The sequence below is a fragment of the Neophocaena asiaeorientalis genome, unplaced genomic scaffold (assembly GCF_003031525.2).
Source record: "Neophocaena asiaeorientalis asiaeorientalis breed wild unplaced genomic scaffold, Neophocaena_asiaeorientalis_V1.1 scaffold476, whole genome shotgun sequence".
Taxonomy (NCBI): domain Eukaryota; kingdom Metazoa; phylum Chordata; class Mammalia; order Artiodactyla; family Phocoenidae; genus Neophocaena; species Neophocaena asiaeorientalis.
This window is the reverse complement of record NW_020172178.1, coordinates 6,412,613-6,438,467: the sequence shown is the minus strand read 5'-3', so window position 1 is coordinate 6,438,467 and position 25,855 is coordinate 6,412,613. Positions and strand designations below refer to the sequence as shown.

At 59.1% G+C, this 25,855-nt stretch overlaps 2 protein-coding genes and 1 pseudogene across 3 annotated transcripts in view; 2 read left to right on the top strand and 1 right to left on the bottom strand.

The window, feature by feature from the left end:
• The window catches only part of SLC25A47 (solute carrier family 25 member 47), a 26,239-nt gene extending 4,528 nt beyond the window's left edge, over nucleotides 1-21,711 (bottom strand). The window contains exons 1-6 of one of the 2 annotated variants that reach the window (XM_024759674.1): nucleotides 21,615-21,711; nucleotides 16,315-21,317; nucleotides 3,518-3,657; nucleotides 1,381-1,424; nucleotides 1,023-1,094; nucleotides 132-314 (exon numbers count right to left, since the gene is read on the bottom strand). In XM_024759674.1, the coding sequence (XP_024615442.1) occupies nucleotides 132-314; nucleotides 1,023-1,094; nucleotides 1,381-1,424; nucleotides 3,518-3,545 (327 nt within the window). In that variant the 5' untranslated portion in view covers nucleotides 3,546-3,657; nucleotides 16,315-21,317; nucleotides 21,615-21,711. Of the gene's footprint in view, nucleotides 1-131; nucleotides 315-1,022; nucleotides 1,095-1,380; nucleotides 1,425-3,517; nucleotides 3,658-7,088; nucleotides 7,322-16,314; nucleotides 21,318-21,614 lie in introns of those variants that run through there. The other variant, XM_024759681.1, reaches the window with a different exon arrangement.
• Nucleotides 16,059-25,855, top strand: part of SLC25A29 (solute carrier family 25 member 29) — a 14,136-nt gene continuing 4,339 nt past the window's right edge. Inside the window, exons 1-2 of the mRNA XM_024759694.1 lie at nucleotides 16,059-16,194; nucleotides 21,732-21,775. Of these exons, the coding sequence (XP_024615462.1) occupies nucleotides 16,161-16,194; nucleotides 21,732-21,775 (78 nt within the window). The 5' untranslated portion in view covers nucleotides 16,059-16,160. The remainder of the gene's footprint in view (nucleotides 16,195-21,731; nucleotides 21,776-25,855) is intronic.
• LOC112409513 (small nuclear ribonucleoprotein E pseudogene) lies at nucleotides 16,090-25,771 on the top strand (annotated as a pseudogene).

Below are 25,855 nucleotides of genomic sequence, written 5' to 3'. Positions count from 1 at the left end.
AAGCTCAGAGAGGCTCCCTAGCCTGCCCTCAGTTACCAAGTCAGCTGTGTCCTCAGCCACAGTCCCCCAGGATCCATCCAGCCTCTCCCCACCCCTGCGGTCCCAGGACCCCGTCACCCCGCCCCACTCACGCGGACGAGGCCGGAGGCGAATCCGGAGAGCGTGATGTCCGTCTTGGCGGGCTTGGCGTCGGCGCTGCCATACCGGAACCGGCAGACGTGTGCAAGGCAGTGGCGATAGGTGCCAAAAGACACGGATGAGACTAGGGACACGGTGCACACGGGCAGCGAGAGGCCCCTGTAGAAGCCCCACACCTGGCGGCAGGTGGAGGGGGCCCGAGGGCTCGAGTCAGGCCAGAGGCCCAGCTAGGAGGAGTGGCTGCCCGAGGGCGTCCTGAGCCCCTGCCCCGTCCTCCCTCAGGCAAGTCACGTAGACTGCCTCAGGTCTCAGTTTCCTTGGCTGTAAAATGGGGATTGTAACCCCCGACTCGTGAGGTTGTGCTGAGGGATTGAAGGAGGGGGGCCAGGCCTGACCTAGGGCAGCTGTTTGATGACGATGACATTGAACTAGCAGCTTGGTCGTTGCTGTTTCCCTTTTGCTCACCCCTGGTCGGCACTGATTCCCAAGTTCACTTTGGTAAGTGTCCCTGAGACCCTCCTCTGGACGGGGCTCCGAGCTGGACCCTGGGACCCCTGATGACTCCACCCAGCATTCTTTCAAGGGGTGCCCAGGCTGGAGGGGACAGAAATGCAAACAGGTTCCTCCCCAGACATTCCAAGTCCCCAGATGTCCCCTCTAGACCCTCTTCTGGAGGCAGGACCTCATTCTGAGCACCTCCTGTGTGCCAGACACCCTGGCTCTTGTTCTCGGAGGAATCCAGGAGGTTGGTACAACTTTTCCCATTTGGAGGGTGAGAGAACTGAGGCTCAGAGAGGAGCTCAGTATTGCCAGGCTGGTTGGTGAGTGGCAGCCCTGGGGTCCGAGGCCCCATCCTGCTGCCGTGACCCTCTCCCCAGGCCTACCCGCTCTCGGCGATACGTGTCCCGGATGCAGTGCCAGATGCCCGTGTACCTGGGCTCTGTCTGGATCCTGACCTGTGGGAGAAGTGGGCTTCAGGAAGGGGTGGCTCCAGGCCAGGGGCAAGGTTGGCAGGCCCTGGGGGAGGGGAAGAGCCAACGCCTGATTGTCGCAGCCTTGCTGACTGTGGGCAGAGCAGGGACAGTGAGCCCCCCATTTAGGATGAGAAATGTGAGGCACAGGGGGAGAAAGGGGCACTGCAGTCCCGAGGAGCAGGGGGCGACTGGCTCTGAATTGCTAGAAAGGTCTTCTGGCCATGAATGGGGGGCTTAAGCCCAGGCAGGGGCCTGGTGATGACCGCACCTTCACCGTGTCCAGGGGGTAGCCCACAGCAACACCGCAGACGCCTGGAAGGAAACCAGAGGAACCGGTGAGAGGAGCGGGAGCCTGAGCCGTCCCAGGGAGAGGGGGCGGGTGAACCCTGACGGTGCTCCTGCTGAGAAAGGCCGCACCTGGCGCTTCTCTTCCGCACCGTGTCTCATCAGTGAGGGAGCGTGACCCCCATTTTACAGATGAGGAAACTGAGGCTCAGAGAGGTAAACTGATGTCTGCCAGGCTGCTAGTGGCTTCTCCTTCCCGAGTCTTGGCCCACTGGAGCCTCATTCTGAAAGCCAGGGACGCTCCTTGGCCTCCCCTCTGGCAGTGTGTTTTGGGAGACTTGGTCCAAAATTTGCCGGGCCCTGTCTCCAAGCCAGGCCGAGCTCACCCTCAAGCCTCAGTCTGTGAAGGGTTTGTCTGCAAGACAGGAGGCAGCTGCACCTCACAGCTCTGGGGGTGATGGCGGGGGGACACAGCCCAAGCAGAGTCTGGGGGCTGGGAAAGTCTGGGTCACCCCAGGCCTCTGTGAGGAACTGCCTGGAAGCGCAAGTTTGCATGGGACAGAGTAGGACTCAAGGCTTCCTGGACCAGGGCCCTCTGCCTCCTGCAAAGAGGGCCAGGTGCCACCCGCCTATCTCTTTCTCCTGTCTTGACACCAGGGTCTCAACGTCCAAGCCCCCAGCACTGCCATGAGAAAGACAGAGAGCTAGTGGGCAGGTCCCTGGGATTTCATCCCTGGTTGGGGGGGTTGGTGAGGGCCATCTGAGGACAGTAAGGCGTGTGGGGGCTGTGCCCTCTTTACTGTGTATCCCAGGACTTGCTAAATACGCATGAATGAAAGAATAAACTGAATGAATGAGTGAAGGAACAAAGAGAGTGAAGCAAAAGACTGACTGACTGACTTGGGTAGAATTACCCCTCCTTGACCCTTACATGTACCTCACCAAACTCCTACTCATCCATCAAAGCCCTGCCATAGCATCAGCTCCTCTCAGGAGCCCTCCCTGACCCCTATACTCTGTGCCAGAAAACACGTTAGTCACAGCCCCTGTCATATGGCTTTGCTGCTGTCCCACCGCCTGCCGTCTCTGACTCCAGAACTAGAGTTCCTCAAGGAAAAGGCCCAGGTCTGATCCCCATGACCCGGAGCCAGGCACAGAGCAGGAGCCCTTGCCACCTAGGGCTTCCCTGGGCTCTGGAGAAAAGATGCAGGACTCGGGAGCCCTTCCTGCCGTGTGATCTTGGGCAAGTCAAGCCCCTTCTCTGAGCCTCCTCCTTAGGGGGCTAATGTCCAGGGAAGCAGCTGGCCTCAGGCCCGGCCCACAGCGGGACCTCAGGAAACCCACTGATGAGGCCAGGGCCCTGGTCTTTCCTGGCTCGGCACCACCCTCCCCTTCTGAAAACACCCCCCACCATTCCCAGAAGTATTGGCGGGCAGCCGCTGCTGTTTCACAAGAGGAGCAAGGCCAAGGGTGCCTCGCCCAAAATAGCCTCTGTGCGTGTGATCGATGCTGGTAGGAGCCCGTTCCCCGTGCGCTGGCTATCTCTGGATCGGGCGTTCACAATAGCCCTTTCCCCAAAAGTGAAAACGGTCCGGGGGTCAGCAAGGCTGGGATTGGCCCTGTGTGTGCGCACAGCCAGCGGACGGGGGTGCCGGGCTCGGCTGGGACCCTCCCTTTCCGCGCCCACCCTTGCAGTCAGTGTGGCAGGACCCAGGCCCCATCTGTCCTGACTGTCCACCCTCTCCTGGAGCCTCCCCTCCCCTCCCATGACTCCGCCATCCCACTCCATGCTTACAGCTCCCAGGCTCCCCCTGGCCACGCAGAGACCACCCTCTGCTCCCACCCAGCAGCCCCTCAGCCTCCCAGGCTGAGCCCCCCAAGGCCAGTGCAGACTCCCCCCCGCCGGCCCCCCAAAAGCTCCTCCTGGGCCCTGTGTCGCCTGCCCCGAGCCTCCGAGAAGACTGCTCTGTCCTCCCAGCACCTGTGGCCCACACCAGGTGCCGGCCACTTCCGGGGGGCTTCAGACCCCACTGCTGCCCGGGCAGAGCACCCCCTCCAGCCCCTCCTGCTGGCCCCAGGAGCAGCGTTCCCCCCCGAGACCCCTCTGTCCCCACTGTTACCTCCGATGGCTCCAGCAGCAAACTCCATGGACAGCGTGGCTGGTGGGGAAGGCCCTGCGGTCAGCGTGCCTGAGAGAGGTACGGTGCCACCACCAGGGTGGCCTCAACAGCTCCCCGCTGGCTCCTCTCAGACCTTATACCTGCGGTGGGGGGCGGAGCCTGCTGACCAGTGGCCCCGAAGGCAGAGGCCGTGCTGGGCAGCAGGCAGGTCAGTGCCCACCTGGACTCCCTCCCCACTACCCCAAAGGACCCTTGTTCCAGTGTGCTCAGAACCCAGGTGTCGGGAAGTGTGTGAGAGACCACGGGAGGCTTAAGCTCAGGAAGCAGGATCACCGTCTGCACCGCCTGCAGGCCTGGCCCCAGGCCACGTCCAGACAGCTCCCGGGGCGGCTGTGATGCCTCCATCCCTCCCAGCCCAAGCTCAGACTTTATCCGTGTCCTGGGGCCTCCTCGACTCCCCTGGAATTGTTCCTGCCCAGGGAACCCTCAAAGCTCCCTCGCTGATTCACTCAACAAACACTATCTGAGTTGAGGCTGCACCGAGGCAAATAAGACCCCGGCCCTGTCCCCAAGGAGCTCCAGTTAGCAGGGAGGGAGTTGGGGGCGACAGGCCACCGATGACTAAGCGTCCAGGAGGCTGGCCAGAGCCCTTCTGTGAGCAGCCCCAACAGAGGTCACGGGCAGCCCACCCTCTGCTCCTCGCCCTTCACACCACCCTGGGCCCACACTTCCCCTGCCGCTTCCATACCTCTCTCCCTGCGCCCAGGGCCCCAGCCAGGTCTGCCTCCGTTCTGAGTCCCCAGCGCCCAACACGGACCCAGCTCTGAGCAGGGCTCACTGAACAAAAGGACGGGGGCAGGGGCTGCTGATTTGGCCTCTAACCAAACCGGGGCACTCCTGGAGGGGAAGCCGCTCCAATAAGAGGCCACTTCTGTCTGCTGGGCACTGGAAACCACTGTAAAGAATGGTGACACCCTCCCCCCGCCCGGCCGTTGCACCCCGCTTTAGTTAACCAAGCACTCCTTCACCAGCTCAGGGGGTCCTCGTCGCAGCCCCGGGAGGGAGGCAGGGCTGATGGTCCCATTTTACAGATGGAGCCACTGAGGCCCGGAAAAGGGACTCGTCCAGGGCCATGCAAGCAGCAGGGCCAGAGTTGATCGCTGGATACTTGCACAACCAGCCCCTCTCTGATGCCGAGGGCCAGGCCCTGATGCCCGTGAGCTCTGCGCTCATGGCCATCAACCCAGTGGTGTGCTCAGCACGCCCCCATGTGACCCCACACGGCCCTTCGAGGTCACTGAGGCTCAGGGAGGCTGTGCACTTGCCCAGGGTCACACCCGGTGGGGAGAGGTGTTGACATGGCAGTGTCTGGGCAGCCCTGTCCAGGCGGCCCTGGGGCAGGGGCCATGTGTCCGCCCATTTCCTGTCCTCTGACAGAAGGATCTGCAGGCTGGCCTTGAACTGACGGGTGCTGACAGAGGGGGAGCCCTGCCTCCACCTGCCCAGCTGTTTGTGGAGCAAGGTGGGGACACAGGTTGGCAGTGGCCGCTGCCACGACAGAGGACAAAGGGCAAAAGGCAGCCTTTCCAAGGCCAGTCCTGATATCCATCCCGGCCTTTAGAGAGGTTCAGGCTAGCATCTGGTTAGGAGCCAGGCTGTCTGCCTTCAAACCCCAGCTCTGAGACCTTGGGCAAGCCCTTGGCCTCTCTGAACCTCCGTTTCTGCATCCATGAAATGAGGACAGTACCTGCCTCTCGTCTGTGAGCACTCAGGGCAAACCCCACGTGTGTCCCTGTGGGAGTGGCCAGCCAGACGCTAAGGCTGCATTAGTAGGAGCGTAGGTTCTGGAAGGAGGGAGGTGACGACAGGACAGTTCTGAGCAGGGCAAATCCATCGGGGACCTGGGTTCAACTGCAGATGTTACACTTGAGGGGCCGGAACCTTGGATGACGAGGGAGCTTGAGGCGTGTTGTCTAACTGAAAGAACAGGGAACTGTCTAGTCTCATGTTTCTGCAGTGTCTAATGTAGTAAGTGCCACCCAGCCCCAGGCACCTGAGCCAGAGCCCAGGAATTGCCCTGGCCACCCTTCCCCCTGCACCCCACATCCTGTGAGGCACCCAGTCCTGAGGTCAACCCTCTGAAGTTCACATTGGGACCCACTCCCACTACCCATGTGCACAGCCCCCAGCTGCATGGTCTCCACCCCTGGACAACAGCCCACCCCGCCCATGCCCCCCACCTGGGCAACAAACGCTGCACGCCTACTACATGCCACATTCTAGGCACTGGGCCACTGCAGTAAACACAGGCAAAGGTCCTTCCCTGGCTCATACGTTCCAGGGGAGGAGACAGAAAACCAACACAATAAATAACCAAATACCAAAATAAAGAGTCTGCCAGAGGGCGGTAAGTGCCAGTGAGAGTCAGTAGGGAGGGGACAGGGGGTGTTGGTGGGGGGCGGGGACAGTGCTAGAAAGGGCAACCCAAGAGGTGGCATTTGAGACAGGTGTGTTTTCTTGGTCACTGCAGCCAAGTTTCACCTGCCCTTTGTCTCCTGAACAAACATGCCCAAACTTTAGCCTTCTCCACAGCAGAAACAGAAAACATGCCACCTCACTGTTCAGGCTGCTTTGTGCAGGTCTAATAAGCGTTTCCCCAGCCAGCTGTGAGCTTCTTCAGGCTGGGCCCACAGCGCCCAGCCCAAGGTGAGCACCCTGGCGAGACTGGATGAGTAAATGCGTGAAAAAAATGAGTCAGTGAATGGAAGGGTGGATAGATGGAGAGATGGATGGATGGATAGACGGAAGAAGAGAAGGACTGATAGATGGAAGGACAGACAGAGAGATGGAAAGGTGGGGGATGGGTAGATAGATGAGGGATGGTTGGATGGATGGATAGTGGATGGACAGATGGATGAACCCAGGGCAGGGTCATGTGCTCACCCCTGACACAGGAGTTGGCAAAGAGGCCGTCTGGTGGCAGGGTGGGCAGGGGTTTTGGCTCAGGAGAACCCCACATGGTTTGGGGGAGACCTCAGCCTAGACTAGGCTCCTGGCTCCACCTCTCCCAGCTGTGTGAACTCGGACAGTTGTGTGACCTCTCTGAGTCTTGCATGGATGGCAGGAGACAGAGCCCATGGGCAGCTGCTGGGGCCACGCCTCCCAGTGGCAAGGGTTACTATTACTAGCAGCAAGGTCGGCTGTAGGCCTCCTCCACCAACGGCAGAGCCCCACCACGTGCGGCCCTACAAAGCCCGAGCGAGGAGTTCCGAGCCGCCCTCTAGGGGGAGACAGACATGGCACAAACAACCGTGGCCCCGCCAATGCAAAGGGCTCGGGGGAGCGAGACCCCCCTGGGCATGGCGGGGCTGTTTGCTGGCCGAGGTGCCATGGAGGAGCTTGACACACCCTAAAACGCATTCTTACACTTCATAGCAAAAGGAATGACTACAAGTTACTAACAAAAAATCCAGACCAAAGAGATGCAGCCGGCACAGAAGTGAAAGCCCCGCCACCCAGGCGCGGGTCCCGCCTCCCAGCACGACGCAGGCAGATACAAGTTCTTTTTTACCATCGTTTTGCGACTTGCTTCCTTTCCTTATCAATACATCTGGGACGCCTTGCCACCGTGGCACCTGGGGACTCACTTCCTTCTCCTGCATGAACACAGTGCCCGTGGGGTGGCCGCGGGGCCTGGGTGGACAGGAGGCTGAGCCAGGCTGCCCGGGCGTGGCCTTCACCCTGCGCTTCTCACTGTGTGATCCGCTGGGGCCTCAGTGTCTTTGTAAGAGAGCACTTCTGTTGCTTCCCACCGTCTGGCTTTGAGAGAGCTAAAGCGTCAGCAGCCACGAGGCTCCTGGAGCCATGCCTTCAGCCAGTAGACGCGCTGAATATCACCCTTACGATTCAACTTGCTAGTGGTGTCCTTTGAGCTAGTGATGTCCTTTGGACTGTACTTGGACAGACAAGTGTGATACTCCAGTCTATTACAGAAAGTGCTCCAATAAGCACGCTTTGGAGTCTTTGGTGTTTCAGTGGGCACGTTCTCAGAGAGGAGTTTGTTGGGTCAAGGATACCTGAACTATTTTTATCTGTCACGTACGTTGCCATTTTTGGCAGGATTTAGAGGGGCGGGGGTGAGGGGGACAGTGGGATTTCCAGGCAATGAGTCCAGAATGGGCACTGGAGGACTGGGCTGGCTCCAGAGATTGGCATTTCCAGAAAATGGGGCTCCTTGGCAAGACTGGACGAGGTCAGGAGGGCCCAGGTGCTCTCCTGGCTCACTCTGTGACTCTCTGAGCCTCAGTTTCTTCATCTGTAAAATGGGACAGGAGAGAAGTCTGTACACTCTGGCTCGACCCCTGCCGTGCTCTGCCCGATGGCACAATGCCCAGCTGGGTGCTGCAGACCACACGGCCACGTCAGGAGGCAAGGCTGCACCCACCTTTGGTGGTGGGGGGGGTATCTCTAGGGTGTGACTGGTTCGGGGGGAAGGGGGTGGAAGAGTCCCCACCTCGGTTCTCCCAGACACCCTAGCCCCCCTCTGATATCCTGAGGGGTTAGGGCCCTGGCTCCCAGGGCCTCGGTTGCAAAGCATATGACAGGGCGTCCCCTGCTGTCTCCCGTGCCCCCACCTCCACCCTGGCAACGGGGTGAACAGGAAGGGCTGCCCCCAGCTCCCACTGCTCCCAGTGGGGGTGCCAGATGGTGCTGCCTTCATGTCTGAGCTCAGCTCAGAGCGCCAGGCCCCCTGGAGCCACCCCTGTGTCACAGATGAGGACACCGTGGACCAGTGACAATTAGGGGAAGACCTGGAATTTGAGCCCCGCTGTGCCACCGGTGACACCGATGAACTTGACCCCATGACTCAGTTTCCCTATCTGCGAACAGGGATGACAGCTACCCAGGGCAGGGTTAATGCAGATAAGGACTTTTTAAATTCTTTTTTTCTTATTTTGTTGGCCTCGCCACACAGCATGTGGGATCTTAGCTCCCCGACCAGGGGTCGAACCCACAGCCCCTGCAGTGGAAGCGCGGAGTCTTAACCACTGGATGGCCAGGGAAGACCCAACACCGGTAAGGACTTTGAAGGCTCCAGGCACCGGCTGTCAGACGGAGCAGAAGAGACCCTTGAAGGGCCAGCCAGCAGCCTCAGGCCCGGCTCCGCTGCTGGCTTGCGGAGGTCAGGCTCCTCCAGTCCTGCCCTGCCTCCACCCACACGCCGGCCTTGTCTCCCCAGTTCCCCGGCACCCAGGCCATAGCCAAAACCCTCCGGTCACTTGTTGCAGCGTCTCCTGTTTCCAGTCCCCTGTGACCCCTTCACGACCTGCCCAGGAGGCATCTTCAACCCTGGGGTCCACTGGCTGGAAGGGCTGAGAGGATCATACCCCCTGGGGCTCAGGCTTCTCGCCTGGACAAGATGACCTCTGACACCACCCAGATCTAAGACCCACGGGCTTGGATTGAGGAATGAGGCTCTGTCCCAAGCAGGGCCTGAGGCCTATCATATCTGATGATGTGGGGAGAGCAAGCTATTGACGTCTGTCAATCATTCATTCATTCCAGCGCACACCTTCTTGTGCAGGCCTCACATTGGGTGCTGGGATTCAGAAATGACTCAGATGTTGCCCAGCAGCCCTGGCCTGGCTGGGGAGTGTATTCTTTATCTATTACTGCATGAGAAATTATCCCCAAATGCCTCAGAAGCTTATGATACCAAATGTTTATTATCTCGCCATTTCTGAGGGTCAGGGATCCGGTAACAGCTTAGTTTCGGGGCTCTGGCTCACGGTCTCTCGTGAGGCTGCAGTCAAGCTGTCAGCCAGGGCTGAGCCATCTGACGCCTGCCGGGGGCCCGGAGGACTGCGTTCCAGGCTGACTCACTCACACGGCTGTCGGCTGGGGGCCTCAGCTCCTGGCCAAATGGGCCTGCTCCACAGGACCGCCTGAGCAGGCTCAAAACACGGCGCCTAGCTTCCCACACAGCCGGGGTCCGGCCACAATGCCTTTATGCAGTCGTGGCCCTCTTGAAGGGGGTGGTTTCTGCACAGGCAGCAACAGGGGGACCTGCCTGGTGGTCCAGCGGTTAAGACTCCGCACTTCCACTGCAGGGTGCTTGGGTTTGATCCCCGGCCGGGGAAGTTCCGCAGGCCACGTCGTGCAGCCAAAAAAAAAAAAAAGACAAATTGCTCACAGGCAGCAAGAGGAGCGCTTGCCTGGACGGGCGTCCTCAGCACATAAGACCTGGACGAGACCGGCAGGGAGCGCGGTGGGGGAAGGCCGAAGGCGGGCCAGGACTGGGAGGGGCTTGGACCACCCTGGCTGGAGCACGTGGACACATCTCATTGGTTGTGGGCACGGGCACATCCAGGGGAAGCGGCGGGCCTGGGGGGCAGTGGCCAGTGAAGGAGGGGAGGCTGGGACAAAGTGTCAGGGCGGAGGAGACGCCTGAGCCAGCTGGGAAGGAGAGAGAGAGGCACACTTTGACAGGAAGCCCCTGAGGGCAGGCTCACCTGGACCCCCGCTGGCACAACAGATGCTCAAAGGCGGATGACAGAAGCCGGCCCGCCACCCTCCATTTGGACAGCAAGGCCCCGAGAGGGGTTCACCTGGGAGGTGAGCCTGGCCCCTGGCTGAGTGGCACAGGAGCCAAGTGTCAGGCACCCAAGGGGCCCAAGGACGGGCCTGTGGCAGGGGCTCCAGAGGGCAGAGCCCAAAGCAGCGGGGCAGGTGGCAGAGGGGGGATTCTGGCTCGGGCAGAGGGGACCGTTCTCCCTGCTTGGTTGCCCCAGTCGGGCACTGGCTCACATCTGGCTGGGTGACTGCCCCAGGCTGGGCAGGCAGGACAGAGGAAGCCACAGGAGGGAGGAGGGACACAGAGCTGACAAAGGCCCCTCCCACCCGGACAGGTTCTGGAAAAGGGGAGCTTGGACTCTGGGTCCAACAACCACAGCAGGGCTCCTGGGTTCCAGGGTGCCGAGGCATTTCTCTCAGCCCCTTTCTCCGTGGTTTCCGGCGCTCGCGAGGAGCCTGCCTGCCACCCTGCCATCCGAACACGCCCCTGGGCTCAGTACCCAGTACCCCTGCCCAGGGCACCACTCTGCCCACTCCTGCCCCACCCTCCCCCCGACTCCGCCTGGGTGGGGTCACACGGCCCTCCTCTGGCCACTGCGCTGCTCACCCAGCTGCCCCCACCATGACAGTGGAGCCCCCAGAGGGCCCCAGGAGGCCCGTGGGCAGCAAGCACACGCCGTGTCCACACTTGGCCGAGCTCCCCCCAGCCCAGCCCCTCTGTGCTGGCCAGTTAGCCCAACCCAAGCCGGGGTCCACCCCTATTGGCCTTCCAGGTCCAGGGCGCCCCAGGCACATCCCCTTAGCTCTATTTTTATACCAGAAGCACTTGCCGTGTCTATTTATATCATTCCCCATCTTGAGTTTCTGGTCATCTCATAATCTGGCCAGAGCCTCCCTCGATCCTGCCTCTCGGTCCACTCACTCCAAGGCCAAGTGGGTGCGGAGCACAGCGGAGGCCACAGCTCACTTGGAGAGGTGGCCCTGGGGAAAACTGTGGCTGTTTGTAGCTGAAGAAAGATGCAAGAAACCCACACACACAGCGCGGTGGCCACTTTGGGGATGGCTAAGTTCTGCTGAGATGTGAATTCCGCAAAATCTACCCAACAGGAGAACTCTGGGCGCCGCGGACTCGGGAGGGGCCACCAGGACACTGGCTAACTGTCCCTAAGGGGTCCCAGGCCCTCCACCCTCTGAGGCCCAGCGCAGACACCCTCACTGGGGTGGCTGAGTCACTCCCAGGGCAGACTGGACCAGAGGCCAGAGGGTCACGCAGACGGCAGACGGTTATCCACCAGGAGAAAGACGCCCCTTGGGCAGAGCCCCTTCACCGCCACCGGCACAAAGCCACCACGCCTGTTCACTGCAGCAACTTCAGCAGCCATTAGAGGGCCCTCCTGAGCCAGGGCCTGGAGCCCAGCTGCGGGGTCAGGGTTTAAGAAGACCTTAGGAAAAAAAAAAAAGAGGCCCTTAGGAAACCCTTCAGTACCTCAGCTGATTAATTAATTCTGATCTTCCATGTTTCCTGCAAAGGTGTCAATGGATAAAGGCAGAGAGCCGGGCATTTTGCTCTGGAGGAATGACAGCAAGGTCGGGTCTGCCCCTGCTCTGTGCCCACTCTGCGTGGCCTCCTTCACTTGCTCTGGCCCCTAGAATCCTCCTGAACCCATCTGACAGATGACGAACCTGAGACAAAGATGGCTCACAGGGCCACACAGCCAGGAGGGGTCCAAGTTGAGACTGAAAAGCAAAACTGAGCCAGAGTTTCCCGAACCTGTCCTTGGAGACGGTCTCAGCCCCTGAAGAGGTCAGTTTCAATGCAAGTTTTGCCTCTGCCTGCTCCGAGGGCCCAGGTGGGGCCCTAGAATCTGCATTTTAGCGGTCTCTCTGGGAGACTCCGATCCTAGAAGTCTGGGGTGGGAGACCCGTGGCCACAGGGCAGGACAGCCCAGAGCCCAGACTCACTCACCCAGGGCAGGCTCCTCGGCTGCCTGCTCGCCCCCTGCTGTGTGCCAGGCCCAGTTTAGTGTTAGTAAAGAGGGGCAAAGTCCCGGCCCTGGTGGAGCTAACATGCCAGAGGAAGGGAGGTGATAACACATAGAGGAACATACAGTGTCACTCTAGGAACTGGACTAAAGCAGGGCATGGGGATGGGGTGGGGGGGCCCCCAGCCAAGCCCCTTTTGAGGAGCTGAGAGTTGAGCAGGGAACTGAGTTCTGGAGATGACCTGTGCCAGGCTGGGAGGAGGAGCTCCCCCGCAGGGGAAGCAGTCAGTGCAAAGGCCCTGAGGTGGGAATGAGCTTGGAGCTCTGAGGGTGCAGCCAGGTCACCTTGGGCTCTGAGGCACTGAGCTTGGGTTTTATTCCAAGTGAGAGGGGGGCCAGTGGACAGCCCTGTCCTCCCCACCAGCCTTTGCCCAGGAGCTTTGGAACCTGTTCCGGTGGCTTCCATCCTAGAATCACGCCTGCCCTGGCATGGCCTAACACCCCAGAAGGTCTACACAGCAGGTGCCTCGGCCCACCCTCACCCCACTCACCCTGTGACACCTTGAGCTCCGACCTCGCTCCCCACCCCACCCGGGGTCCAAATAGCCTCCCGTCACCGAATTCATCAGATTCCAGGGTGAGAACATTTACGACCCCTTTTTTTTTTTACCTGTTGGTGTTTCTAAATTTTCCAAACCCAAACTGTCTTGTGTAAGAAATTATAAAAGCTGTGCAAAATAAAACCTCTCCCATGCACTTTCAGGGGCCAGGCTCGACCCCTGGTCCCCGGTAGCACTTCTCCCCTCCTAGCTCTCCTCATGCTGCTCTGGCCTTGGGCCCCTCCCGCCTCTTAAAGGCTGGGGTCTGAGCCCCGCAAGGTGGCCTCCCCTGGGAGGGGGAAGTGTCCTGGGGCCCCGTGGAACGTGAGAAGTTTGAAAAAGCACATTCTGTGCTGTAATTTTATCCTCAGGAAATGAAGAAGAACAGACATGGGCCCCAGCGGCTGATGTAATAATGCAGGCCTGTCAGGACGTACTCATTTACTTGGCCGTCACTTCTTCGCTTCTGGGTCTCTCGCCAGCTGTTGTGGAAGGCCCAGGAGGTCAGGGAGGAGGGTCTCCCCCCACTCCATCCCCATGCCCTGCTGTCGTCCAGTTCCTAGAGTGACACTGTATGTGGTCCAGGGTCTGCTCCAGGCCCAGAGCACCAGCCAAGGGAGGGATTCCTGGGCAGCGGGGACATGCATGATTCTCAGGGAGAGGCGGCTTTCAGGAGCCATGTGGTCGTAGGGTTTAGTAAGCCCGCGGCGCACCCGAGTGACCCCAGCCCCTCGCAGCGCCTGCTTTTACCCCTTCCTCACGGCCTTGAAAATGCTGCTTCAAGCACATCCTGGGATGAACGGGACAGACCCTGGACTTGCCCTTGGGGTGCTCCCAGTTGGAGGCCACTGCCCAGCACCCACAGCCTAGGCCTCTCTAACAGGCCACTGTGGGCAAACCTGCCCCAGAGCCCACCCCTCTACTGCTCACCACATACTGGACCTTTGTCCCCAAACCCAACAAGCCTCAGCCTGAACACTGGCTCCCCCGCAGCCCAGCCCCACTTCCAAGCCCTCCCTGCAGGATGCACAGCTAGAGGCCTCACACCTCACACCTCCTCCCTGGCCTGTAGGATCCCACTCTACAGCTACCAGCTCCCCCACCTGGATCCCTGTAGGGTCGGCCCGAACAGGGCTTCCCTCCAAGGAGCTTTCTGAAGCTCAAATATTGAGTGCCTACTGTGCACCAGGCTGCTGGGCCCCTTCCCAAGGACCCCCCCGCCCCAAGGAGTCAGGGCTCATGCCACCTGCCCCAAGCATGGCATTAACTTAAAGGCACTTGTGTTCTCTTAAAAACAAAACAAAGCGGGTCCTCTTTGTCTCCTTATTAATTGGTCCATAATAATCTTCTGACTTACTGCCCTGTTAAGGCACTTGACTCTCCTCTCAAACCTCCAAAAACAGGGATGGATGCTGCAGGCATTTGTGCTTTACCTCCTGAGGCCTCAGTCACCCAGGGACCCCCTGTTCCTAGAGGTGAGTCACCTGGATGTAGGTTGTCCAGTTTAATCGCCATGGCCTCAGAGGTCTCCAGCCAACTCCTGCCCCTGTTTTGAGTCTGGGCTGCTGCTCCTGGGGCCCACATGCTTTTCTGGCTCATGGGCCTTGTTGAGGCCTGAGCTGGGTCAGAGGCTGGCGATATTCAAACCCAGGCCTCCAGACCCCTAGCTCAGGGCCCACCAGCCATGACAAGCACTGGACTAGGAGTCAGCAGACCTGGGTTTGGGTCTCTGCTTACGGAATGTTCTATTTAGATTCTAAGACTAAAAGGAAACCGCACATAATCGTTGGATTCCTAGTGGCCTCTGTATCACCAGGGTTCACTACTTATTGTACATACTCCTGACATATACCCCCTAGTACCAAGTATATATAATCTTTAAAACCTGTCCATGAGATACATATCCATGGCAACCCCCGTGTCGATTTCAGAAACAGTAAAATGCAAATAAAAGAACTGTGTGATCCGCCACACCGCAAGGTGTGGTCCTGACCACAGGAGCACGAAGAAGGAAGTTGGGCGCAGGCCTGAAGGCCTGAAGGTGTCATCTGACTCCCATTGTGAGGGAGAAAGCGTCCAGGCGAGCCCAGTCCCAACCGGCCAATCAGGACTTCGTGAGGCGCTGGGGAAGGAGGGCAGGGGGAAGGAGGGCAGGGGGAAGTCTCTGACTCGGACCCTCCCCAGGGAGCAGGGAAGGGGTCCCTTGCCACTGCCAATCTCGGGGACTGGGGGGGAGGGGCGGGGGGCGGCGTCGGATTCGGCTCCTACTTAACCCCCCCGACCCCCCGCCGCCCAGCAACCCGCGTAGACGGGAGCCCAGCGCCCTCCCACTTCGCCTTCGCACCCTCCCTCCCCTCCGCCTGGCTCTCCAGGCCCGCAGGCCTCCCAGAGCCGCGGCTCGAGGACCGTCCCCTCCGGCCACACAGCGCCTGGCCGCCGATATGGACGCGCCGCGATCTGGCCTCTCCCGCCTGGCGGCTCTCGGACCAGTCCAGGAACCTCCCCCGCCTCACAACCTTCCGCGGCTCCCGCAGTTCGCGCTCAGGTGCGGGCCCGCGAGGGCCTGACCACGCTCCTCGCCCCTCCCGAGGTGAGCCAGGCGGCCGGAAGCCGCAGGCCCACCGCCAGGAGGGCGCACAGACGGGAGGGGCGAAGACTCCCCGAGGGGGTGTTTCGCCGCTCGAGGAGTGTGACAATTAGTGTCCGAGCCTGCAGGCCCTGGAGGGTCCTGGCGCTTCCACGTTCGTTACCGCGGCGTGTCCCCATTATACAGGCGAGGACCCTGAGGCTGGGCGGCGGAGTCGGGATCTAAACCCAGGCCCCATGATCCCAGGCCCAATCCGGAGCGAGCGCACGCCACCTCCCGCCCTGCTGACCCGCATCGCGCACGCCGGGAAGCTCCTGGGCCGCGCAGGCCATTGGCTCCCCGGCCGGGCCGGGCCCCACCTTCCCGCAGCAGCACACACCCGGCTTCCTCTCCCGCCCGGGGCGGCGCGGGCGGGCGCACGAAGCACATTCTTTGTCTGCAGCGCCTCGGCAGCTCCCCCGCCCGCCCGCCTGCCTGTTACGTGCCTCCCGCCCCGCCCGCCCCAGGTCCGCCCAGCCAATGAAGCGCGGCGGCGGCGCGCAGGGCCCGGGGTGTTGTCCGAGCCTCGCCCGCCCGTTGGCTGAGCTCTGCGCCCCGCCCGAGCCCGGCAGGCAGGTCCGAGGGGCCGGACACGCCGACCGAGGTGAGGGACCACGGGCGGTGCGCTGGCGACAGCAAGGGCCAGCGAGCCGGCCAGCGAAGGACGTGCGCCCGGCGAGGAGTCGCGCGCTGAGCCTCCTTCGCCGCCGCCAGACCCCAGCCTGCGCGGTGCTCCGTGCCTGGAGGCGGCCAGGCCGAGTCCCGGCCCAGCAGGGCAGGGGGAGCCCTCGACGGCGACCAGCCCGGCGAGGGGCTAGAGAAAGAGGACAAGGAGGAAGGGCGGCCTCACCGAGGACCCGGCAATGGCGCTCGACTTTCTGGCTGGATGCGCTGGGGGTAAGGAGGCGGGCGGGTCCTGTCCGGGCGCGTGCGGGGGCCGGGAACGCCGGGCCGCCGGGGCGAGGCATCCGGGCTGGGAGGCCAGCCCACCTGCGAGCTCTCGGCCCAGTGGCTTACCCTGAGGCTGGGGATTCCTCGTCTGTAAAATGGGTTAACAGTGCTCTTGTCTCACGGGATTCTCGTGGGCGTGAATTGACGACAAGCCGGGAGGGCGCCTAGCACGCTGTCCGCGAGGACAGGTGTCTTCTAAGTCCTTCGGGGCACGTTCGGACGAGAGGTCTGGCGCTCCGGGACAGTACCGTGGCTGCCAGGGGACTGCCAGAAGGATGCCCCACAACCCTCCTCGCCCGAGGCCAGCGGACGGCGAGGCCCCGAGCCCATTTCCCTCTCCCCCTCCCCCAGCCCGCGCCCACCTGGAGCACGGTCCCCTCCCTCGACCCAAAAAGTTTGAAGCCGTATCTAACCCCTCTCCCGTAGCCGTCTGGGTGGGGCTGGGGCCGGGGCCACTGGACGACGCCCTAGGGAGATGGCGTAAAAGGCGCCGGCACGACCCCAGGCACCGAGTCACGCTGTGGCGCCCCGCCCCCTTCCTACGTGGTTCTGCTGGTGGTTAGACTCCACCCGGCTGGCAGAGTGGGCCTGACACGCCGCGCGAGCTAGGCCTTGGTCTCACGCGTGGGTGTCACCGGAGCCGGGGCGTGGCGCTGGGGTCCTGTGTCCCCGGGAGGACCTGAGTCAGTGTGCTGTACGGGCTCTGCTGTGGCCTGACCGTTGGGCGTCGGGCTCTGCACTTGCCTCTCTGGCCTTTAGTTTCTCTGCTTTTACTTGTAGAGTTAATTTATTCAACAGGTATTCACTGGGAGCCAGGTTTAGCCCCCAGGAATTCAGCAGAGTGGACAGAAGTGGCAGGGCTCTGCCTCACGGGGAGAGGGCCGCTGGCTGGGTGTCCCCAGGCCCCATCCAGTCTCTGACATCAGGTGCTTCTCTTCTCCAGCACCTGCCCCTGTTGTCTTTAATAAAGCTCTCAGCTACTTGCCAGCCGTGGGCACCCTGGAGGAAGAGGAGAGCGTCTAGCATTTAAACCAGTGCGTTGCTAGCTTCCTGTTCTGCACCAGAGGAGGGCTGGTGGAGAAGGGGGTGTGCCCAGGAAGTGTCCCAGACGGTCACCCGATCAGGCCTCCAGGCCCCAGAGCTTTCAGTAATTTGGGGAGCATTTCTCCCAAGCCCAGGGTGCCAGAGGAGACAGGAGGGGTTGGCCTCTGTGGACCCAGCTCTCAATCCCCGCCATCCCCATTCCACTCTCTGCTCTTCCTGTTCCCCTTGAGGGACCTCCCTGAGTGTCCTGCCACCAGGCCGCCGGCTTCTCCTGGGCCCCAGACCCTTCTCTACCCACCCCCAGTGGTGGCTCAGCCCCAGGGCCAACACCCCTTCCAACCCCTTTCCGCTAGGCGGAGTGTGGGTTCTTTCCCCAAAGGGGCAGGATTCCTTCTGTACTCACGCAGGCGTCCTGGGATCCACGGGGATTGGGCTGGGAACGCTCATCCTAAGGCCAGGCCCATCCCCCCAGACACACTTGTTAAGTCACTCTGGGCTCCTGCTTACCCAGGACCCTGCCTGGAATGCCTTCTGCCCATCCTCGCCAAGCCCACCTGGGAGAGATCCTGTCCAGGCCCCAGGGTTGGGGCAAGGCCAGGGTCCAGCACCCGGGAGAGCTGTAGGTACTCCACAGCCCCCAAACCGACTGCCCTACCCGGATCCAGGTGGAAGCCTGGGGCTGGCGGTGCCCACCTTCTCCTGCACTGTGTGAGCGGTGACGGGAAAGGGTAGGAGAGACCCTCTCCTGGTATATTTGACCCAGGAGAAACCTAGGCCCTCAGAAGTGTAGAGAGGCTGCCAAGCTCTTCCCTTCCCCTAGCCTCACGGGCGCTAGGGGCCGGCCCACAGGACAGTGACCGGATTGTGTCCCAGGCCTGCCTTCCGGGCCTCTGGCACGGCCTGGCTGGAGCAGAGGGGCCGTCCAGGAACCTTACGCAGGCGGCGCCCCTGCCTTGGGGCCCGGCCCCCAGAGGCTGCCTGGCTCCTTGGGGTTTGAGCTCCTCAAGGCCTGGAGGCTCAGGGCAGATGAAGGCTGCTTTTCCGCAGCTGGGGTGCCTCTGGATTCAGATTCCCCGGAGGAAGGACAGTACGTTACCTCTGATTGGCTGGGTGTGGGCCACGTGTTCAACCTCGCCTTCCGGGGAGGTGCGGGTGGGACCTTGATTGCCAGCTTCCCCGAGGTCTCCCGGGGTGGAAGGGTCCCAATGCCCACCTGCACTCCCCCACCACGGGTCAGTTCCTGGTCTGACCTTGGGCTCTGAATGGGGGTCCCCTTGCCACAGGCATGGATGGGAGGAGAGAAATTCAACCGTAGGCAGTGGGACCCTGCATATGGGGGACAGGTCAGTCATCCTGGTGCCCCTTCCCACCACTTCTTCTGCCAGGCGCCTCCAGGACAGTGGTCCCACCTCCTGCCCTTGAGGGTCATGGGATGCGGGTTGCCCCTCAAAGGCCAGCTTATGTAAGGCAGTGGGTACCGGCTTTGGAGTTGGGAGACACGGTCCACTTTGGCTGCTGTGACTGTAGGCCCCTCTCAGGGAGATGGCCCTCAGGCTTCCTGGCTCTCAAGGTGACTGGGAGGTTAAAAGGGAACGATTTGGGGGACTGGAGGCCCTGATGGAGGCAGGCCCGTAGCCGACTCTTGTTTCTGTGGATGGAGATGTTTAGGGTGAGGGGGGCCAGCCCTTCACCTGAGGGCCGTCAGATCAAGGGAGAAAATAGGAATGCAGCTGCCTGCTCTCGGAGCCCTTGGTGGGATTGAGGGGCGCCTCTCCCACCCTACAGGCTGATGAAGGCTGTTGCTGGCACCTGGGCAAGTCTGGGACCAGAGGCGGGGCCACCCACAGGAAGGGGCCTGGCTGCAGGGGGCACGGCTGGAGAGAGAAGGAAGGCCAGGCAACACACCCCAGGCAGTGTTAGGTTTCCAGAACCCGAGGAGATCCAGTTACAGCCCACGAAAGGAGGTCCTAGAATTAGGATTTTCAAATTCAGAAAATTCGAAACATGAAATGAAAAAGAAGGTAGATCTCAAGCGATAAAAACAAAGTGTGTCTCGAAGATCAGAAACACAGAGGTGGAAGTCTCGAGGGGAAAGACAGGCTTGGGGAGTCTTTTCACCCCCCTGTGAATGTTAGGGGTCCCAGAGGGAGAAAAAGGTCTGGAGATGATGAATAGATAATAGAGGAAATTTTCTCTGATCAGGAAAAAGCTAGTCTGCGCTGGGGGAGTTCCAGGCTGGGTTCTTTTAAAGAAAAAAGACACACCCTTGGTGTCTCCTGGTGACATTCCCGAAATCTACAGATAAAATCTCAGTGGCTTCTTCATAGAATAAATAAGTTATTGATAAAGGAGAACAGACACGCTGACAACAGATTTCTCATCTGCACTGGAAACCAGAAGATTCTGGGACGTTGCCGCCCTTTGGCCTGGGCCCGGAATTCTCACCAGGGCATAGGACTGTTTTCCCTAGTGGCGTTGAAGAAGCAGATCTTGCAGGTGAGCAGGAATTCCGAGGGCACGTCTCCCATGTGTTACAACTCAGGGCCATAGTCAAGAAAGGCTCCAACGATCGGTGTAGAGACCCCGAGATGGCGGGAGAAGTGAAGAGGAGATGGGATAGCCCCGAGTCCCGTGGGGTTTGTAGATCAGTGGAAGCTGGCAGGGTGGGAACCCCCTTGGGGGTAGGGTGGGGCAGTAGAGGGCAGAGAGAGCCTCCTACTCTCACCCCATGGCCGGGACAGTTCTCACCCTGTTTCTACATAAGGGTTATGAGTGTTCAAAAGCAGAAGTAACTCTTACCTGAACTTAGAAATTAGCAAGCAGAAAGGGGATACATAGTAGTTTGCCTGAACCAGCAAAAATGTGGAAAGGAAAGGAAGTACATAGATCATGCCCATAAAATAAGACGGAATCATGTCAGATCTCTTGTCTTGGCAAAATCTGAGACTGCTGCAGGCCAGAGTAGAAACCAAAACCCAGCTGTAGACTGTGGAACAACTAAAACAAAGCAGTAAGACAAGGTTGAAAATTAGGAACTGGACAAAACTATACCAGACACACGTGACCAAAAACAAAGCAGGATTGGCAAAGCTAATATCAAACAAAGTGGATTTTAAGGTCCGAAGCATTAAGATGAAGAGGACATTATACAAGGATTAAAAATACAATTTATGGGGGAATTCCCTGGCAGTCCAGTGGTTAAGACTCCACGCTTCTGGTGCAGGGAGCACGGGTTCAATCCCTGGTCGGGGAACTAAGATCCCACATGCTGTGCGGTGCGGCCAAAAAGTAATAATGATAATAGTAATAAATAAATATTTAAAAATTCAATTTATGAAGAAGCGTAGTAACTCCCGTTGACTCTGGGCATCCACGAACATGCTAACCAGCTCTGACAGGGAGCTAGCTCTGAGTGGTTAAGGAGGGTGGCTCCAGGGCCAGAAGGTTTGGGTCCAGATCTCCGCTCCACCGCTTACCTAGCTGTGTGGCATGGACATATAACTTTTCTATGCCTCAGTTTCCTCATCTGTAAAACGGGCTAATGGTCCTTTCTTTACATACATAAGAAAGAGAGTTGGTACACGGACAAAACTAAGAACGGTAACCAGAAGGTAGAAACGTTACTGTTTGTTACTCAACAAATGTTAGCCTGTTTAATTGCTATATTTAATTATACATTTAAGTATATTAGCAAAAAAAAAAAAAGAACTGTAAGATGTACACACATGAAATTCTAGGGAGGAAAGCATGGGAGTCAGTGCAGCAGTTACCCGACCTCACTGAGCCTCACTTCTTCCATGAAGCAGAGTAACAAGACTGCCTGATTCACAGGGATGTTTGTAACCCACACAGCACGCAGGACTCGGACAGGTGCTTGTGGGCCATTTGGAGGGGGAGCCTTTGTCCTCTGAGGGGGACTGGATTCGGACAGGTCCTGGACTGGTACATAACCAAGCATGAACGCCTCAGGTCCTGGGTCAGCACTTCGGGGCCAGGAGCAGCCCTGGGGAGGTTGATGTTCACACCTGTACAGGTGAGGAGAGTGACGCTCAGACACCGAGTTCTTTGTGAGCTCAAGCAGCTGGTAAATGACAGAGGGAAAATTCAAATCTGGGCGAGGGGCCGGCCCCAAGTCCAGAGCCCCGGAGCCCCCAGCCGTGCCAGGTATTTGGAGTGATGTGAGCATCTTAGAAATGGCGTGTGCAGCCTCCCAAGGGGGAGCTTCTGTTGTCACCTGCAGTGAGCAGCAGGGCGGAGGGAGGGTCACCAGCTTTTAGCTGGCCAGGTGCTGGCCTGACCTCGGGGCGGTCACCCTCACTTACCCTCACGCGGAGGATTAAGGGGCTCTCCGGATGTGCCAGGCACGTCCTTGCCAGAACCGTGCCCCACGCTGCGGTTTCTGAGGCATCTGGGTCACACGTCCTCCTTTCTCCCTCCAGGTGTGGCAGGTGTGCTGGTGGGACACCCGTTTGACACGGTCAAGGTGAGTCTCTCGTCGAGGTTTTATTCTCAGGCCCTCGTGGAGGCACAGACATTGGAGGGCGGCCTGCAGCGTCCTGGTGGCTGGACCCCTCTTTCCGGGCACCACCTTGGGAGCCCTTCCAAGGTCCTCCCACAGGTTCTAGAATGAAGGTAGAGTCAGGGTTCTTCTCCCTGCTGCCCAGGTGAGAGGCAGCTTGTCCACCGGGCCAAGTCGGCCTTTCCTCCCAGGTTTGTCCCTGCAGTCTCCCAGCTGGGGCTGAACTTGGAGGTCCATTCTGGGGCTTGGCCAGCTGGGACTGAGGGGCCGAAGGACAGGTTTCCTCCCACCCAGAGCAAGGGGCACCCCCCCCACCCCGTCTTTACGCAGAACTCCTCCAGACAGCTTCCTGAAAAAGAAAGAAAGTTCAGGGAGAAAATACAGAAAAATCAAACCTTGTCAGCCTTTCCCGTGACCGTGATCTTCACAGAGCGGTGGTGATCAGGGCTGAGAAACTGAGCGGTCGTTTCCCGAGGGCTGGTGTGCACCTGTAGGGTGCTGGTGGCTCCAGAGCATGGCCCCGGGGCTGACGCCCAGTTCCCCCTCCGCAAGCCCACACCTTGGCACGTCGTCGGGCCCCAGGTTCTCCGGCACCTCAACGGAAACCAAGGAAGTCCGCATACCCAGTTGGAGATTCCCAAATAAGATTTCCCCCCTGTTTCTGGGGTTTTTTGGTCCTTCAGCTATAGCCACATCAGGACCCTTCCTTGCGGGCTTCCCCTGGGAGCCTGGTGAGCTGCCAGCAGCAGGCACTAGGCCAGACCTGGTGTCCCGCTGTGAACACTGAACTTGGCATCTCTTCCCAGGGGGGTGAGGGCAGAGCGCAGGCAAGGATGTCATCCCTAGGTGGGTTTGAGAGGACTCCCTGTCTCCTCTTTCTTCAGGAACCCAGGTGTTCCTGGGCTGAGAACAAGTCTTGTGAACTAGGGCAGGGATTTTCTCCAGCACAGGCATGAGGGCCCTGCCTTACGCACTGGCTCTGACTTTAAAAAGGTCTGTCCCGGGAATTCCCTGGTGGTCCAGTAGTTAGGACTCCCCACTTTCACTGCTGAGGGTGCAGGTTCAATCCCTGGTCGAGGAACTCAGATCCCTCAAGCCACTCAGCAAAGTCTCCCCCGCCCCCCACCCCACCCCCCGCCAAAAAAAATAAGTCTGTCCCTGGGCCTGTGCAGCTCTGGGCCCCCTGCCCGGCTGATCTGTCATGGGACTGTGGGCCAGTCACTTTACCTCTGGGCCAGCTGTTCTGACCTGCACAGTGAGGGGTTGGCAAGATTACTGAGGCCTTTGGGCCAGGTGCTCAACTGTGTAGTTTGTGCTGGGTGAAATGCTGGTTCCGAAGGTCGTGGAATTCCTTATTCCTTCCAAGCCACTCATCGAATTTGGGGAGGAGTTGGAAAGGCCAGGCTTTCTGGCCACTCTGCAGCCCCTGAGCCCCCATACGGGCCTGTGGAGAGTGAGGTGCTGGGGCAGCCTGTCCGCACGGCTGCCGGTGTCTGCCCAGCTGGCCACCCCCCGGAGCCTGCCCACGGGCCAGAGCAGCCCAGGACAGCCAAGCAGGGTCCACGTCATGCTGTGTTTCTGTCGCGTGTTCATGTGTTGTGAATGCCTCTCAGAGCTGCATCCAGCCAGGAAGTGTCTCCGATTCACTTCTTCAGCCCAGCTTTGCAGAGGCCTCTCTGAGCTAGGACTCAGCCAGGCCTGGCCAGGCCTTCTACACCTCCCCGCCCCCAGCCCCTCAGTCAGGCCCGCCAGGCTTGGGGGCACTTTGCTCTGGCGTCTCTAGCTCCCTCGGACCTTCTGAACCATGACCAGCACCCCCGGGACACCCCTCTCCCCCCACCTTACCTGGCACCTGGAGGGTGGGCTTTGAGGAGATCCATTTGGAACTGTGTTTTTGCCACCGTGGCCCACCAGCATCACATCTGGGCAAAGCTGTCTTTAAAAAGCCAAGCTCTTGGTGTGCGGGGTGGTGTGGTCTTTGTGAACTTCCGCCATGGCGTACCAGGGCCGGGGCCGGAAGGTGCAGAAGGTGCAGGGGTGCATCCCATCGATCTTATCTTCTGATGCTTGCAAAATCTGGGATTCAGGTGTGGCTTTATGAGCAAGTGAATATGCAGATAGAGGGCTGTATCACTGGTTTTGATGAGTATCTGAACCTCGTATTAGATGATGCAGGAGAGATTCAAGCTAAAACAAAGTCAAGAAAACAGCTGAGTCGGATCACGCTGAAAGGAGATAACATTACTGTGCTCCAGAGTGTCTCCAACTAGAGATGATCAGTGAAGTGAGAACTTGTTGAGAAGGCAGTACAGTGTTTTTAGGCGTCCTTTGTTAGAAGTGTAGTTCTAAAGCATTTATCCGTATTGTTTTGCTCACCTTTATGTTATTACCAGATGACAATAAATGCTGTGGGATTGTTTTTATTAAAATATTTACATTGTTTCCTTCTTAAAAAAAAAAAAAAAAAAAAAAGCCAAGCTTTTTATTCGGAAAGGGGAGAAAACCCACCCCCAGCAATCACCACTGACACTCTTGTTCCACCCATGGGCTCAGGTACCATTAAATTGTGCTGATTCTAGAGAAACTCATTTGGTTTGATTTAATGCTCTATCACCAATGGCCTTTTTTTTTTTTTTTTTTACTGTTTTCCATTATAAAAGTTAAGCATTCTCAAAGAAAATTGGGAAACGTGATTTTTTTTTTTTTGATGGCTTTTTTAATCATCGGGTACATACACATTTTTTTCGTTGACTTTCTATTACAAAAGTAATGTAGGTCATAAAAAATGTTCACCGTAACAGAGACATATAAACTAAAAAGAAAACAAAAAAAGACAACAGTCCTTTATGTAACCTTTCCCCCAAACCTTGTTAACGATTTCTACCAAAAAACAGACATGTACACAGGCCCATATATTTTGCTTGCTTTTGGCAAAGGTGGGATTTACTTCATAGCTCCGCGGTGGTTGTTTTAATTGAAGTGTCACACACGGAGAAATGTGCACACGCGCTCCGTGTACGAATCTATGAATCACCGTGAAGCACACACCTGGGAGAAGAAACGAGGCCGGTCCCCCCCGAAGCCCCCCTCTCCTCCTGACACCTCCGCCCTCCCCTTTTCCAGGCAGCCACCATCCTAATTCTCGTCTGTGGTGTGTTCTACCTCTTGAACCCGGGCCTGGGCTCCGGAATGCACGCAGGGACACCCGTGCTCCACGCCCATCCAGGCTGTCTTACGCGCGCAGGGACACCCGTGCTCCATGCACATCCACGCTGTCTTACGCGCACAGGGACACCCGTGTTCCACGGCCATCCACGCTGTCTTATGCGTGCAGGGACACCCGTGCTCCACGCCCATCCACACTGTCTTATGCGTGCAGGGACACCCGTGCTCCACGCCCATCTAGGCTGTCTTATGCGTGCAGGGACACCCGTGCTCCACGCCCATCCACGCTGTCTTATGCGTGCAGGGACACCCGTGTTCCATGGCCATCCACGCTGTCGTATGTGCGCAGGGACATCCGTGCTCCATGCACGTCCACGCTGTCTTATGCGTGCAGGGGCACCTGTGCTCCATGCACATCCATGCTGTCTTATGCGCGCAGGGTCACCCGTGTTCCATGGCCGTCCACGCTGTCTTATGCGCGCAGGGACACCCGTGCTTCATGCCCATCCACGCTGTCTTATGCGTGCAGGGTCACCCGTGCTCCATGCCCATCCACGCTGCCTTATGGCTGCAACATTGGCAGTCTGTTCCTCCAGGTCTTTGGGGCTAAAATCTGAGTCCAAAGTTTGGTTTTCCTCTGTTGCACCCAGAACCGCAGCCGCTGTCCGCAGACACACCGCCTTCGCCCATGTTTCTGTGGGAAGGCCATTTTCTGTCCTATGTCACTGGATGTGACAGTGTGACCAGGGAAACCGTGTCTGAGCCCTCTTTCACCAGGGAACAGCCGGCCCGGGCAGGGGAGGGGGCGGGGAGGCTGGGGGCTGGCCTCGGGGGTCCCTGCCTGGATGTGATGTTGAAATTTTGTGTTGTTTTAACCAC